The sequence below is a fragment of the Acanthaster planci genome, linkage group LG09 (assembly GCF_054643075.1).
Source record: "Acanthaster planci isolate LZ-2023a linkage group LG09, COTS_SCS, whole genome shotgun sequence".
NCBI lineage: Eukaryota > Metazoa > Echinodermata > Asteroidea > Valvatida > Acanthasteridae > Acanthaster > Acanthaster planci.
In genome coordinates, this window is record NC_141785.1 from 13677111 (window position 1) to 13691967 (window position 14857).

Here is a 14857-nt window from a genome sequence, read left to right on the forward strand (position 1 = left end):
TCAACTGCTGTGCTCCTTCTGCTCTGACTATTTCAAGGAGCCCAAGATACTTGACTGCCTGCACAGTTTCTGCAAGAACTGCCTCCAAGAGCTCGCTTGCACTCAGGATCGTCGCGGCCCAACGTTTAAGTGTCCCATCTGCAGTGGGGCGACTGCAATCCCCCAGGGAGTCGAAGAGCTGGCAGACGACCTGACAATGTGTGCCCTGGTGGAAGAGTTCCTGATGCAAGAGCAACTACTGGGGGGTCAGAAGATGAAAATCAAATGTCAATCCTGTGAGGAAAAGGGTCCGGCAGTTTCTTGGTGCACGAACTGTGACCATTTTCTCTGCATGGAGTGCGAACAGGCACACCACCGCTTATCACTGCTAAGAGCCCACATCATTCACCCACTGGGTCAGCTTCAATCAGGAGAGGTCATCTATGAACGTAAACTAAGAAATGACGTTCCCAAATGCAGACAGCACCCAGATGAGAATCTGAACATCTTCTGCGAATCTTGCCAGAAATTGGCGTGTGCAGCCTGTTCTGTTTTGGAGCATACGCAGCACTCTCTCTTTGACCTCCGAAGGGCTGCTGACAAATGCAAAGAGGACATCAAACGACTTTCTGCAAAAGCCAAAGAGAATATGAGGACATTCGGCAACGTCTCCGTCACTGTCAACCATGCGCGCAAGAACCTGGATGTCACAGTTGGCAACATCAAGCAGAAGATCTCTCAGAAAGCCCAGGGGATGATTGACAAGATCAGGATTGAGGAGGAAAGACTGAAGCAAGAGGTGGACAGGATCCATGAGGACAGGGGAAACACATTCCACGCTGCTCAAATGAGCAATCAGAGGGAGATGGCCTGCGCCAAGCACAAGCTCCAACAGGTCGACCGATTCCTGGAACATGCCAGTTGCCACTCAATCCTAGACACCAGATCCAAGCTCCTTTACAACCTCAACACGCTGATAAAGAAGCAGGCAGCCACTGGGTACGAGGCTTTGCTATTTATGGACTTTGAAGAAGTTGAAGGCGAAAAACTAGGAGAACTGGTGCTTGAAAACAAAGCAGATGAGGAAGACGTTGAGGACAAGACTAGGCACACCAAGGAAAAATGGTCACTGAAGAGACAAGTCACCCATTTTGGATCGGGACCTGTGGAGTTCAAAGAAGCATCCCAAGTTGCAGCCTTTTCTAACAATGACATACTCATTGCAGACATGGCACACAAGTGTCTGCTGATGTATTCCACTAGACGCAATCCTGACGTCTCTCTCCTCACACAGCGGCTGCGAATAAGAAGTCTGACCAATCCCAGCCATGTCGCGGTGAACACAGTAGACCAGTTGGTTGTGCTGGACGGTCCCACAGTCAAGACCTTTAGCCAAGACTACCAGCTTGTCCATCAGTTCACACCGGGGGAAGAAACAGGGGGCAAGCCCACGTGCCTGGCCGTAGATGACAAGAACCTGATAGCTGTTGGCTACAGAGACAAGGAGCAGATTACACTGCACACTCAAGATGGCAGACTGGTCAGAACCGTGAATGCACCATTGATAGATGCCCACTTGGCCATGGGGGAGCAGCAGCTCATCTATACCAACACCCACAAGAGGAAGGTACTCGCCACAAACTACAGAGGGGGTGCAGTGACCGCAGTGCAAAGCATGGACAGGATGGTCAGGGGACCCACAGGGATCTGCTGTGATGGTGAGGGCGGCTACTATGTCGCAGTTCAAAGGCCAGTCCTCAACTCCTTCATACAGCATACTGTCAAACCGGCCGCCAGATCCAACATAGCTATTATCAAGAGCCGCAGCTCACCCCAGGGCATCACAATCACTCCTGCAGGTGAGCTGGTCGTAGCAACAGGACGATCTGTCCACATTTTTGAGCGGATTGTCCAACCTGCGGCTGACTGAGCAGTTCACGCACAAATAAATAATCACAAAATATTTCACAAAAATTCCCAAACCAGGCAGAAAGCACACAGAAAGCTACTATACCGGTGTGCAAAATGACCCACTAAACAGATTCCGCAAGACCTGGCGAGTGCCTCTCATCCTGAGAAATGTTGAGTTTGTTCCAGATGCTACCAATAAAGGACTGTTGTGTCACTGAACATTTTCATAGTGTGTGCTCATTGCTGTCACTGCGCGACTGGTTTCCTGTACACTCTCATCTGGCCACTTCAACATGCCACAAGCTGAAGAAAAAAGACTGTGGATCAAACAGTCAGCCCTGGTCTAGCGTCAGTCACAATAGCCTCATGACACAGTGCTACGGAAAGTCTGAAAAACTTGATTCACCAGCTTTGGTTTAGCCAAGAGATTTTTTTTGTAATCCTGGACAACTTGATTTAAGCGGGATTCTTTGGTTTTGTTTTTAGACCCCTGGTTAAACCTATAAACACTCTGTATAATATACATGTAAATATATTCTGTGTACAGCTGAAAACTTGTTCTATTTTTAACAGTGATACGTATCTGCAAAATCAAATTGCCAACAAAGGCAATGCTACATGTGTAGCCCGCTGCAAAATGGTGTAGCGCTCTCTTGTGATGAGTGGGACTGCGCGCCTATTCAGTCACTCACTTGCTTGATGCCATGTTCTTTGTGTGATTTCATCTTGTTACGCCAAAGCTTTGCCAATATAAAGCTGGTTATTCTTGATCCGATTAAGCCTGCGGCTCTCAGTTTACACCCTCAGATTGTGATTGCAAGGGTTGTTGACCTACATCGTTGGTGTAGAACAATATTATGGTGTAGTGTGGAGTTCCCACAAGACATCAAATCACTGGCCGGTGGCAGTCAAGTCGAATTGTAGCCGATATGAGTGGGAGGCCACTCCAGATAGGCCATTGACCTCTGCCCTCAGACCTGAACTGTGGTCAGCAGGAATCACAGGCCAGGCTGTGCAGTTCAATTAGTGTGGACCAGATCTACATTGCTGTACCTGAATTCAGACGAGGAACGACCAAGCAGATTGCAGGGATCCTCGAAGTGGGACTTGTGCACCAGCAGCACCACCTGAGTTGACGAGGAATTCTGCATTATTTGAACTGAAGTGTGGATTCTCAAGCCTCCCTAGTGTTTGGACACTGACTGTTTTCAGAGTCGGAACTGTAGCTAAACCGGTTGAAGAGTTTTTTCTTCTGCGCGCATATTTTTTTTGAGATCTCAAAGAACTACTGGCCATATCCTTTGATTAATTGTCAAGGTTGTTATTGTTAAAATTCATTAAAGGATGAAACATTTTCTTGTATTTTAAATTTGGTGAATCTAGTTGGTGGTTCAATGTTATAGTGTAACCACTGAACACACAAGGTTCCAACAGCTTACACATGTATGTAGAAAACGTTAGCAGCAAAGGGATTGAATTTTAGTTTTTTCAGGGTATGCAGCAAGTGTTGCTTTGGGCGTGAGCTCATATTTCATGGCACCAAGGCAAGTTGGAAGGGCACCGAGGCAAACATTTCCTTCAAAAGTGGGGGCATCAAAGACAACCTCTTTTCAAAGTGTTTCCCAATCGGTTGCTGTACCATAGCATTTAGCTACTTCAGCCTTTCACTTGCCATGGTTACTGTGGCTAAATTTGATTACTAGAAACATATCAACTGCAAGAATATATCCTTGTAATTGTATCTGGAGAACAATTATTGACAGAAACTAACGTTGTTCTGAAAGCGAAACTTTTCTTTGTACAAACTATACAAAACAAACCATGTACTGGTAATGTTTTACCCAGGCCAATATCGGAAAGTATTTCAAATTGAAACAAGTATCTTTTATATGATTATGAGGTAACATCGGTTGTAAGGTTACTGTGATCGGTTAACAAATTTGTTTTTGTTTGTTAATTGATCCTGTCAGCGGAAGTGTTTTGTTTTCAATTTTCAACTGTAGGTAGTAAATAGTCAAGTTCTTTTTCTAGATAATCCACCTAAAAAGAAAATCAAGCAAAACTTTTCCTTTTTCTTTCAAAAGATGTAACAGTAATACATGTATGCACTGAATAGCAAAAACACCATAATATAAAGGGTCCATTGTAAAATGTAAAATTTTCTGTGTAAATATCTATAAATTGTACTAATTCTTCACAAAAGCTCTGAGGAGATTCAAAACCTGATCATCAGGAATATTTTGTTAAGAAACTCTCATTAAATGTCTCTTTTGTGACTCCTCTGTAAATATACTTTCCTGCACTGGTTTACATGCTGAAAAGTACGCTCTCCAAATTAACATGTGCTCAACACGCTTACCAAATACCAACTAGTCGAGTCCTAAATTGTTTCCAGAAGGAAACAAACATGTACATGTAAACATGGCTAACCATGCATAACATGGACATTGAAATGGATAGAGCATTTTGGCATTTAAACTCCCTTTGAAGAGCTGAGCTGTGCAAGCCTTTACAAAGACCGTAGCCTTTTGTTAGAAAATGGGATTACACGCACTGAAAATGTCCACCCACCAGAGAATGGGAGTTGATAGTGGAGGTGTGTTCAGTAGGTGGATGGCTGGCAGTGTGATTGACAAAAAATCCCCCCAACCTTACATGGATGTCAAGCCAAATCAAATTTTTTAGCTCTCCTTTTTAGCAAAGTTGCATTACCTGGGGACAATGACTACATAGGTTCTGAGCAAGGAAAGTCGCCAAAAAAGCCAATGTACTTAACTACATACATTTAGATACCGGTGCCTAAGGGGACAAGGCACTGTCTCCCATACAGGTGAACTTTTTCACAGGCTGAGGGCACAAATGTATGTGGAGGACAGCCCTCAGTCAGAATATACACATGTAACACATTGCGCTGCTCCGCATAAATAGTTGTAAAGCTGTGACCAATTTTGTTTCAATGTGCACAAAATCTACAGGCTCTTCTATGCAGGCATAGGGGAGCAATGGTATTCAACAGAACACAACACATGCACACACTGGTTTACACATGTATGCTGTGAGGTTCTTCATGAACCTCAAATTAGTCACATGAAGCATGTGACTAATTTTGTTTGAATGCACACAAATTCCACAGCAACTTTTGCACCGGCATTGGGAACAAGGTTGCAGCAGCATTCAAGTTTCTGTGATTCACTCTCCTTGTCTACATTCCGATGGTTCTAGTGTATTTGTGATCCTTACAAGCATAAACAAATCACAAACATCATTTTATTAAAGTTGTCCTTAGGGTTCTTGTCCAAAAAGAGACAGCGGCATGAACTGCCGAGGCTAAAAATGCCGGTGGTTTTTGTGAACCAAGCTCATCCAACATATTGACCATAAAGAGATCTGAGCAGCGGTTAGTCCGCGAGCCTCACATGTTCACTAGTCCACTGACTCAGCGGACCTAAAATTAGCATAACAGAGCCCATTGTTAGACAATGCAAATAAGCTTGCAAGGCTAGCGGATGATCGGCTGCCAAGGGCCAACTTTTGTTTGCGGACCCTTACTACACCTAAACTGAGTGTTACGATGCAACTTTGGTCAATTCTAGGCTACAATGGTCTGTTTTCAAAGAGAACATTCACATACATTGCTGGGGAATAAAAGGGTTGGTGGACAGTCTCACCAGTCAAAGGATTTTGTCAATATCATGAACTGTTGAAAGCCCCATGATAAATTATAAACAGATGCTGGTTACCTCAAGAGTATGCGCCGTCAAAAAAACTGTCTGGGTTTTCTACTGAATGGATCTATTTTTCAGTTATTTCTTCCCCGACTCCTCAGCCACAATAATCTGGGGAGAATTGAGTACCAAGCAGTCAAAAGCAGACAAGTACATGTAATACTGTACCTAGGGGTGGGTACTTGGGTTGTGTCTCAATAGATGACTACGGCTTGAAATAACGGAAGTGTCTACATGTATGAAAGCCACCGCAGGCCCCTGTGCTATCTCCAGCCGTAGCCCGGTGCTTCAGATACACTCTTACCTTCTTGTTAATCTTCATGCTGTTGCTCCGGTCGGCCTTGCTGAACGCCCGGCGATACATGGCCTGTCGCCTCTTGCTGACGATGCAGTACTTCTGTAGGTACTCGGTGGGGCTCATGTTCTCCAACAGATGGACGTCCATGGGCAGCTCGAACCGGCAAGCACGGCGGGACAGGGCTAGCCGACCCTGTTGCCAAGGCTGCCTCCTCTGAGGAAGCAAAAAAGTTAGTGTTCCCTTCATCACAATCCTGTTAATAAGTGTAACACTCTTTAAACAAAACGGCAGTGACCAATGATTAACAGCAGCACACAGAAATATGAATTGGTCAATTTCTTCATGTAGATGGAAGGCATAGTTCTGAACAGGAAATTTAATTTCGGCTACAAAATGTGTTGGACAGGCAACACAATCAGTGGTTCTGACATCATTTCTGATCATGCTGACCTCCCTGCAGCCTCAGTGTTCATGCAGAGGCTGTGTCCAAAACGTATAGATACGGCTAGCAACAGCATGCATGCCTATGGCTAGCAGCTTCAGCCATTTTGAATATATACCTGTGTTACTCTAGGCCGCAGCCAGTTGATTCAGACTTAAATTTCACTGACTGCAAGATCTGAAGACTGTTCGGACTAACTGGAATTTTTTTCAAGTAACCAATTTATGATAACTCTACATTCAAGAATGTTCAAGTTTTGAACAACGGGAAATACTTCAGATATCTTCAATCAAGAACTAAGACCATGCAGTTTGCAGGTAACGGCACACATACCCTGAGCAGGTGTTCTGGAATGTCAGGTGGGGCGGACTCCGTGTCAGACACATGGCTCCCCGGACCTTTCCGTCTCATCCTCATCTCCATATCCAGCAAGTCCTGTTTCAGACCACATCGAGCAAACCAGAGTCAAATCACACAACGATTTCCAGCTTTGGAATTTCCAAAAATTATTGAAAATGAAGAGTTGCTACTGTACTGCAGAAAAGTGCTAAGAGATCACAAACTGCAACAAAAGTATGCATCCTGCATTCCCGCAATACAGCATAAAGTCACCTTTCCGAGAATTTCAACTTCTCATAAAGAGAAAAAATTTCACATCTTTATATACGTGTCTATCATCAAGGCAACTTTCAGAAAGTGGAAAAACACTGAATTTGTACAGACTAAATGGCAAGAATGTCTGACACAAATGCATTTTAGGACACTGGATGAACAAAATGACCTAACTTCTCACTTTGATCCTGAAAAATCTAATTTGCACTCCAAGACTATTTACAGTAATTAAAAAATGAGGCAAGCTCTACCTGACAGCAACATGATGTATGGTTAGCAAGAAGCATACATAACTCTACCATGGAGAATAAACTGCATGATTAGACATTTGCATCTACAATGCATGTTTGAAAATGTGTGAAAGGCATACATGGTGGAAATCTCCAAGATGCAAAATGCGACGGTAACGGTGGCCCCAGCTGGGCATCAAAAATTCCGAATTTGCATCTTTGATATCCTATGGGAATAAAACAATGCCAAGTCTAATTACATGCAAGGACTTGAAATTGTTTCCTTGGCTGTTGCTTATATTTTGATAGGCCCATTTTTGATTACTATTGGTGACAGACACGCAGGCTTTCGCAAAAATCTAGTACATGTACATGTTTGTTCAGGCAAATAATGCTGAGACATTTGTTCCCTTCTTGTGCTACGTAAAGGTTTGGCAATTTGTAAACAGGCAGCGCAAATTCCTACGAATGAAATTGTGGACTGAAAGACTTGTGACTGACTTGTGGTGACTTGTGATCTGGAGATCACCCAAAGTTTCAAACTCTGGAGATTACTCAACTTCTGGAGATTACTCAAGTTCTGGAGATTACTCAAACTTTGGAGATTACTCAAAATCATGCATTAAGCATCTCATCCGGACGGCATTGCTGACCAGGCATTAATCATGTTTTATTGACAACATGCTGTCTTCATTAATGCTGTAACTGAGTGAGCGGCTCGCTCGCCTGGTGGGAGGGTTACTCAAACTCAAGAGAGAATCCACAGATCAGAGCAGAGGTGTTGCAATGTTTAAAAAACCCGTCTCGCTATTACTGTGGCAGTCATGGACAACAAGCTATTTTTTGTTAGTTGCTATGCAGGATGTGCATGTGCGAGAGGCTGGTTTTATGGCTGAAGAGACGGGAGTGTGGCAAGGCAAAACTTACCGTTAAAAATTTTTGTGATTCAGACATTATTGGCATTATTGGTGTGTGGTGCAGTGCAACCATACCCATAATTCATCAGCAACTTTGGTGATCTCACCACTGTCACCTTTTAGTGGCACCTCTGCAAGCTAAATCCCCACCACCATATACACCATCCCCAACACCACCCACAAAGACAATACTGACACAAACAACAAAACTAGTCATACAAACAGGACACTGAACATGAAAACAATAAATGGAAATAACAGATACCAAAAAACAAAACAAACAAAGTGGAAACTGCAACACAGACATTCAAACACACATCACAATAACAAAAGTAACATCATATTAACGATAAAGCAAACACATAGAATTGTCTCACAATTTCAAATATAAAATTTGTTGCCATTTAAGTGAATTGCGCTCAAGATGTTGCTGGGAAGTTGATAATGTGCATACTCAGAAGTGACGTGCATGGCAAGGGGCGGAGCTTGGAATTTGTGGTGGGAGGAATAGGAAAGATGGGTGCACTTTGCATATTAGCGCATGGTGAGGCTATGGCGTCAAACGATTTGAGTTGATACATACTTTCATGGCCTGTGAAGGATTTTTACGTTGTGTCGCAATCAAACAGGATCATCGTCAGATGAGGGAAAATAGATCGATATTAATGTCAACAAATATTGCAATTATAAAAAAAATGGCCAGTATATAAACTGGTCATGTGATGTGACATCTATGTACATTACCATGTGAACAACTGACTAGTAATTAACTAGGAACCAAAACACTGCTTCTGTCTTTAAACACTGATCCTTGCATGTGAACATAACAAGAAAAAAATCATTTGTATGTCTCTTGAGCAAACACATTTCATAAGGAAATATCGAATGAAACAAAAGTGACTTGAACTTTCAGCATGAAAACAAGTTAACAGAGTGGTTCCCATGAAACAGATGCTGATACCAAGTCATTTTTTTTCTAACCTTAAAGCCACATTGTTTGTTTATGTATCTAAATGTTTCTTTTTGGCCCAGGGAGTTGCATTACCTACAATTAACATCAACTGGGTTCAAATAAAAACTAGACAGGGAAATCAGCCACAGCAGTATTCAGAACACCATACCTGAGAATCGACACCAAACAAGTCCACCTTGTATTTTGGTGGTGGGCCAAGTTTCTTCTTTTCCAGCTTGTCCTCTGTTTCTGGGGCTGGCTTGTCCAAATCACTGTAGTAAGTAAACGCACTGGTTTTAAGTTTTTCAAAATGCCTTTGATCTATGTACATAGTTTGTAACAGATTTGTGGGAAACATGTGAGGTCTTGTGAGGACTTGACGACATGCACAATCATTAATGTGTAATGTACTATTTGTTCTTGGGAGGACTTGACGACATGCACAATCATTAATGTGTAATGTACTATTTGTTCTTGGGAGGACTTGACGACATGCACAATCATTAATGTGTAATGTACTATTTGTTCTTGTGAGGACTTGACGACATGCACAATCATTAATGTGTAATGTACTATTTGTTCCATTTTTCCAATACCATATGTGTTGTTGTGTTCCTTAAAGACGTGTAGAGAAATACTGTAAATGCAAATTATACTGAGCAGCAGGGTGAGATTGGATGAGGAGAGATCCATGAAGCATTTTAAATGCAGTGACTTTTCAGAAAATTTAGAAGATAAGAAATCAGCAGTTCTCTTATAAATCGCTATGATTGTGTAAAACCTTGCCCTTGGTGTTTTCCTATTTTATCAAAAGTCTCGAAACCTAAAAAAATCCACATGGCCGGTGTCCAGAATCCTGATATCTGGAAAACTTTTGACAAATCTCTCCCTTGATAGAAAACTGAATCGAGCGTGGCACACTCGATAGTCCTGCACAATGCTAAACAGCTTTACCCAGTTTGTTCTGGCTCCGGTTCTCCTGGTTCCTCCTGGGCAGCGTCTTGCACTGTCTGGGCATCTTCAGTACTCTCCTCTTCTGTAGCCAAGGGCGGAATCTCAGTAGGTTGATCTTCCACCTGCGTAGCGACTTCCTCAACCACTTTTGGGGCGGGTTCAGGTGTTGGTGGTTTGGGTTGTGGCTGAGGGAGAGAAAGAGACAATAGTGATTCCAACAATTACATCGAAGGCTTGTTGTTGTCCATGTTGGCACAACCCAACAATAAAACGGTCACATTTCAGAAACTTTTCTCTGACAATTTTAACAATATATGTGACCCACTCTGCAAAAATGAGTCATGTGTTCTAGAGCCATTTTTGAGCAAAAGGCCTTCGAAAGAATCTTGCAGAGTGTTTAAGCAATAGGAAACCTGAACAGTCTCACGGCATCCATTTTAATCATACCAAGCTGAGCGACACATCAAAACACAGAGCTCAAATTCCTCAATCTAATACGAAATAAAACTCAAAAGTGGCTCCAGTGACTTGAGACTCACTTTGCAGAGCAGGTTACATATTACTTTGCTTGAGAACTGGATCAATATTTTCGGCTACTACGGACATCCTTCATAATATTTGGCAAAATATGCAATATAAAAGCTGTTTCTAGGAAAGCAGTGAAAAATTTCAGTTCTGCTACTGGCAATTGTAGTAAAGTATATTGCCCAAGGACACAAAATAAAACAATCAATCCTATCTTGAATAGAGCCCTAGTGTACCACTTGGCTATTTCTAATCATAAAACAAGATTCATAAACCATGAAAAGCTCGTAAGTACCGTCTGTGCAATTACAGGACACTCGCTATACTTACACAACCCCTACGCTCCCTCCCCCCGAGTTTTTCTTTGTTCCAAATGAACCAATGGCTGGACACCAGTGGGACAAATCAAAGACTCACCTGGACTTCCTTGGGGACCTCTGGCTTCTTGGCAAGGCATGACTTGGTCTTCTTCTCCGGCGTCTGGGGCACCGTCTTGGGCTTTGCCGGAGGAGGCACTGGCGTCTCCTGAATTCTCACCTCCTTCTTGGGTTTGGGTTCTGGCGGAGGGGTGGGCTCTCTCGGTGGAGGGGTGGGCTCCCTAGGGGGTGGAGTTGGTTCTCTTGGGAGAGGAGTGAGCTCGCTGGGAGGTGGGGTAGGCTCCCTTGGGGGTGGGGTGGGATCTCTTGGGGGTGGGCTTTGTTCCCTTGGGGGTGGGGGCTCTTCTGGTTCATCAACAGGTGATGTCTCGGGTACATCTAGTTCAGGACTGTTTCTGCCAGACAGTGCTGGGGATGGAGTCTATTGTACAGACAATAGAAATACTGCTCAACTATTGCTCAAATAAACACATTCATAGATCTTACATTATAACATCAAGTTATTTTGCACTAAGAGTGATTAAAGTCTTTAAAACAACGGTACCTTTACTGGCATTCAAAATCACGTCCCAGTTCCACAAGTTTCAATTCTTTTCCAATGTCACATATATTAACTTCTTTTAAGATTATATACACACGTACTCACAACATAAAGACAACCTTGGGAGATCTCACGAGGAAACTCAATCTTAAGATACGAATTGGGCACAGGATGTGAAATTTGTGATGACATCTTGAATGTCTCTTTATGAATAAGCAAACTTTATGAAGTTGCAGAAAAGAAACTGTTAAGCAAATTTACAAGATTAGCCAAAAATCATTGGAGTACCAGTCATAGGTAATGGCTGGCAACCCAGTTTACTGCAAAGCAATGCTAAGCTATATTTGTATACTCACTGGTGCCTTGGGCTGTGTCCAGGCTTCACGTCCCTCCTCAGAGGGTGGTTCCTCTGGTCCATCATCTGGAGGAGGTTCTATAGGTGTTGGGATGCGGATTGACACATCTTCTTCTATTTCATCCTCTGATAGGAATTAATTTGTATGAAACCTCTAAATAATATAACAATTCAGTATTGATTTCTGTACTAGAAGACCACGTAAAGCCTATGGCTCGAGAACGTCAGATTTACACTTTCGATACCTTTAAAAAATTTGTTGATACGTCTTACTATCAGCCCGAACATTTGCATTTGTGAAAAGGTAAAAAGTGATGAAATTAATGAAATGAATATTGGTGAAAAATGTTGACGGTTTCCACTGATTTTCACGATACAAGATTCTTTTGACTGGGTATTACTAAACGGTGGCCATGGTGACTTGTGGCTCAATGTCACAGAGCAGGTCACAAATGAATAAGGAATGCAAGAAGAAAGAGGTTATCAAGTCTCTTTGTCCCATCTAATTTGTCCAATTTTAGGTCTTCCAACTGAGCAACTCACCATCATCCTCCTCCTCAGATAGAACTAACTCCCCTTCTTCTTCATCGGCACTTGACGATGACTCCAGGGAAGGAGAGTGCCGCTTGCCTGACTCGTCCTCAAACGCGATCCGCCTCCTGGGGGGCGGGGATGGGGTCCTGTCTCGTAGACCCAGCTCCACCCGTTTAACAAAGTTGGTGTAATGCGGAACAGTCCCTCGCCTTATCTGTGTATCAGTTGGTAAAAAAGCTCATTTCAACCACTTGACACGGGATGGCGTGTAAACACTCATACTTTTCCTTAGTTGTTCCATGGAAGAATTCTTTTTTCATTTTCCCAGTTAACGCAATAATGCATAGTGCTTGGTTGGGTCAAAACACAATTGCAAGGTTGAAAAATTCGTGGGTAAAAAACCTGCCCCCCGCAGTTTTTTCGGGTAAGAAAATGCGACATTCATTAACAGGCCATTTCCACATGCACTAATCACAAATGTTCTATGTTTATAATCCTTTTAACTATTTGACATGTCTTCTGATAACTCTCATTGGAAAGTGCTCTTTTAAACTCATTTACATTTTGTATACTTTTCCTCAGCGGCATATCCAACTCTTGGTGTTAGAGGAGAAAAGTCAAAAGCAACAGTAGCTTCAGGCTTATTTGACATGAAGTTGGGGGAGATAAAATACCGGTCATCAAAAGCCTTCCTCTCAGTCTCGAAATCCTAGCATTTATATTTCCTGGTGTTGTTTTCTTCAGGTTTTGGTGCCAATATTTGATACATGTAAATATTACAATAACAAATTGATAAATAAATATTAAAATGAAAATAAAACTAAAGAATTCCTCCGGGGCAAGTTGCCCCCCTCCCCCGCATACACTGGTGCTTTTCCTGCTAAATGAGGGCACTGTTGATATAGCCCATGTACCTCAACCGAGGTATATCAATGTTCTGTGAGGGCAGAGTTGGTGGTTATGGTTGATTGGCCACTTGTACATGTACCTGAAATGATTTACTTCTTAGAAATCTGAAACAGTTTCAGGGATTTTCAAATGTTATCAGCCCAACAAGCAGGGATAACAAATTGGACCCTTGAAAGACGAATGTTGTCTGTCTTACAAATCCTGTATTATAATTGAATTTAAACAGTGACCACTCTATTAAACACACTACATGTACTCTGTTTTCATCAAATCAGCATTATTAATTACATACATGTATATCGATTTAGAGGCCAGTTTGCAAGTGGCATTTATTCACAATCAAGATTCTGTGATGGTTGTCACTAAAGTTACATGAACTACTACATGTGCATGTAACTAAAGGTTTTTTCTTGCAACTTTTCCAGAACTCTTGACTTACACAAATAAGAAATAACAAAAATAAGAAATCTATCTCTGGTTCATATGATAAAGAACAACTCAACAGTGCTGATTAGACCAAAAACGGGGCTGGCAAAATTAACATTTCATGCACAACATTAGTGTCAAATGAAATTGAGACCCTCTAGCACCATTCCAATGCAGACCGTCTCCCTGGTGTTTTCAAGTGTTGATTTGCAGTCCATCCCTGGTTGTTATAGGGGCAAATCAGATTAGCAGCACATCAATGGTTGTCATGGCTACAAGAGGCTAAACAAATACCAGCTGACTTTTATGGGGTACTTCACACAATCCATGATAGTCCTCCAGAGCCTGGCTATTACCTCTACATGGCCAATAGATAAAGTCCAAAGTCTTCGGCAATGCCATGCCCATGCACTCACATCCAAAATCTCACAAAAAAAAAGCTCTCCATATAATCCTCTTGTTTGTCGAGAAGCTCAAATGCGTAAATAATGTGACTGAACAAGCAGGCTCATATTTCCCTCAGTTAAATAACAGCAAGGCTGAGTAAATGCATTACATATGTTTGAATGGAATTACCTCAGCCGAGCAGCTGGGGACACCGGCTGTTGAATAGTTTTCATGCTAACTTTTGCTACTCTCTTACTTCTGACATTAAAGCTTTTGCGCCCCAACTACGGCTTTTGACCCAACTGTAGTTTGGACTAGTTGGGACAATCCCTACTGTAATACTACAGTTGGGCCAGCCCAACTATGGCATAGAATGCAAGTGTTTGTCCCGAGTACATGTATTCTTATTCCTCCATGGTGTGCTATTGCATGTACCCACATCATTTCATTTACTGTATGTCCGTAACTCTTGCCAGCATCTAGTGTCTGTTTGTGCTGTAGGTGAAATGCCACCTTGGCATACTTGTGATGAATTCTGTGGGGTGTGAACTGTATTGAATTCGAGAGAGTTGAGAAATTTTCGTAAGAAATGTGCTGACTGTGATTGGGCCGGGCCAACTCCAGTGCTATCCTTGGGACCATCCCGATAATAGTTGGGACTGATGCCATACATGTAGTTGGGGCATAAACAAGGTTACATTCAAGTAATTTACTCAATAAAACACAAGTAAACTCATGGACATGAACAGCATGAGTGCAACCTGCAGGAAAGTGAGAATTTCT

The 14857-nt window shown here is 42.4% G+C and overlaps 1 protein-coding gene across 5 annotated transcripts in view; it reads right to left on the minus strand.

Moving 5' to 3' along the window:
- Positions 1-14857, minus strand: part of LOC110986353 (uncharacterized) — a 73218-nt gene that overhangs the window by 51775 nt on the left and 6586 nt on the right. For 4 of the 5 annotated variants that reach the window (XM_087140827.1, XM_022248159.2, XM_022248157.2 and 1 more), the window contains 8 exons: positions 12362-12566; positions 11820-11944; positions 10963-11343; positions 10021-10205; positions 9236-9338; positions 8698-8706; positions 6689-6790; positions 5920-6126 (listed from right to left, as the gene is read on the minus strand). In XM_087140827.1, coding sequence (XP_086996953.1) covers positions 5920-6126; positions 6689-6790; positions 8698-8706; positions 9236-9338; positions 10021-10205; positions 10963-11343; positions 11820-11944; positions 12362-12566 — 1317 coding nt within the window. The remainder of the gene's footprint in view (positions 1-5919; positions 6127-6688; positions 6791-8697; positions 8707-9235; positions 9339-10020; positions 10206-10962; positions 11344-11819; positions 11945-12361; positions 12567-14857) is intronic. The other variant, XM_087140828.1, reaches the window with a different exon arrangement.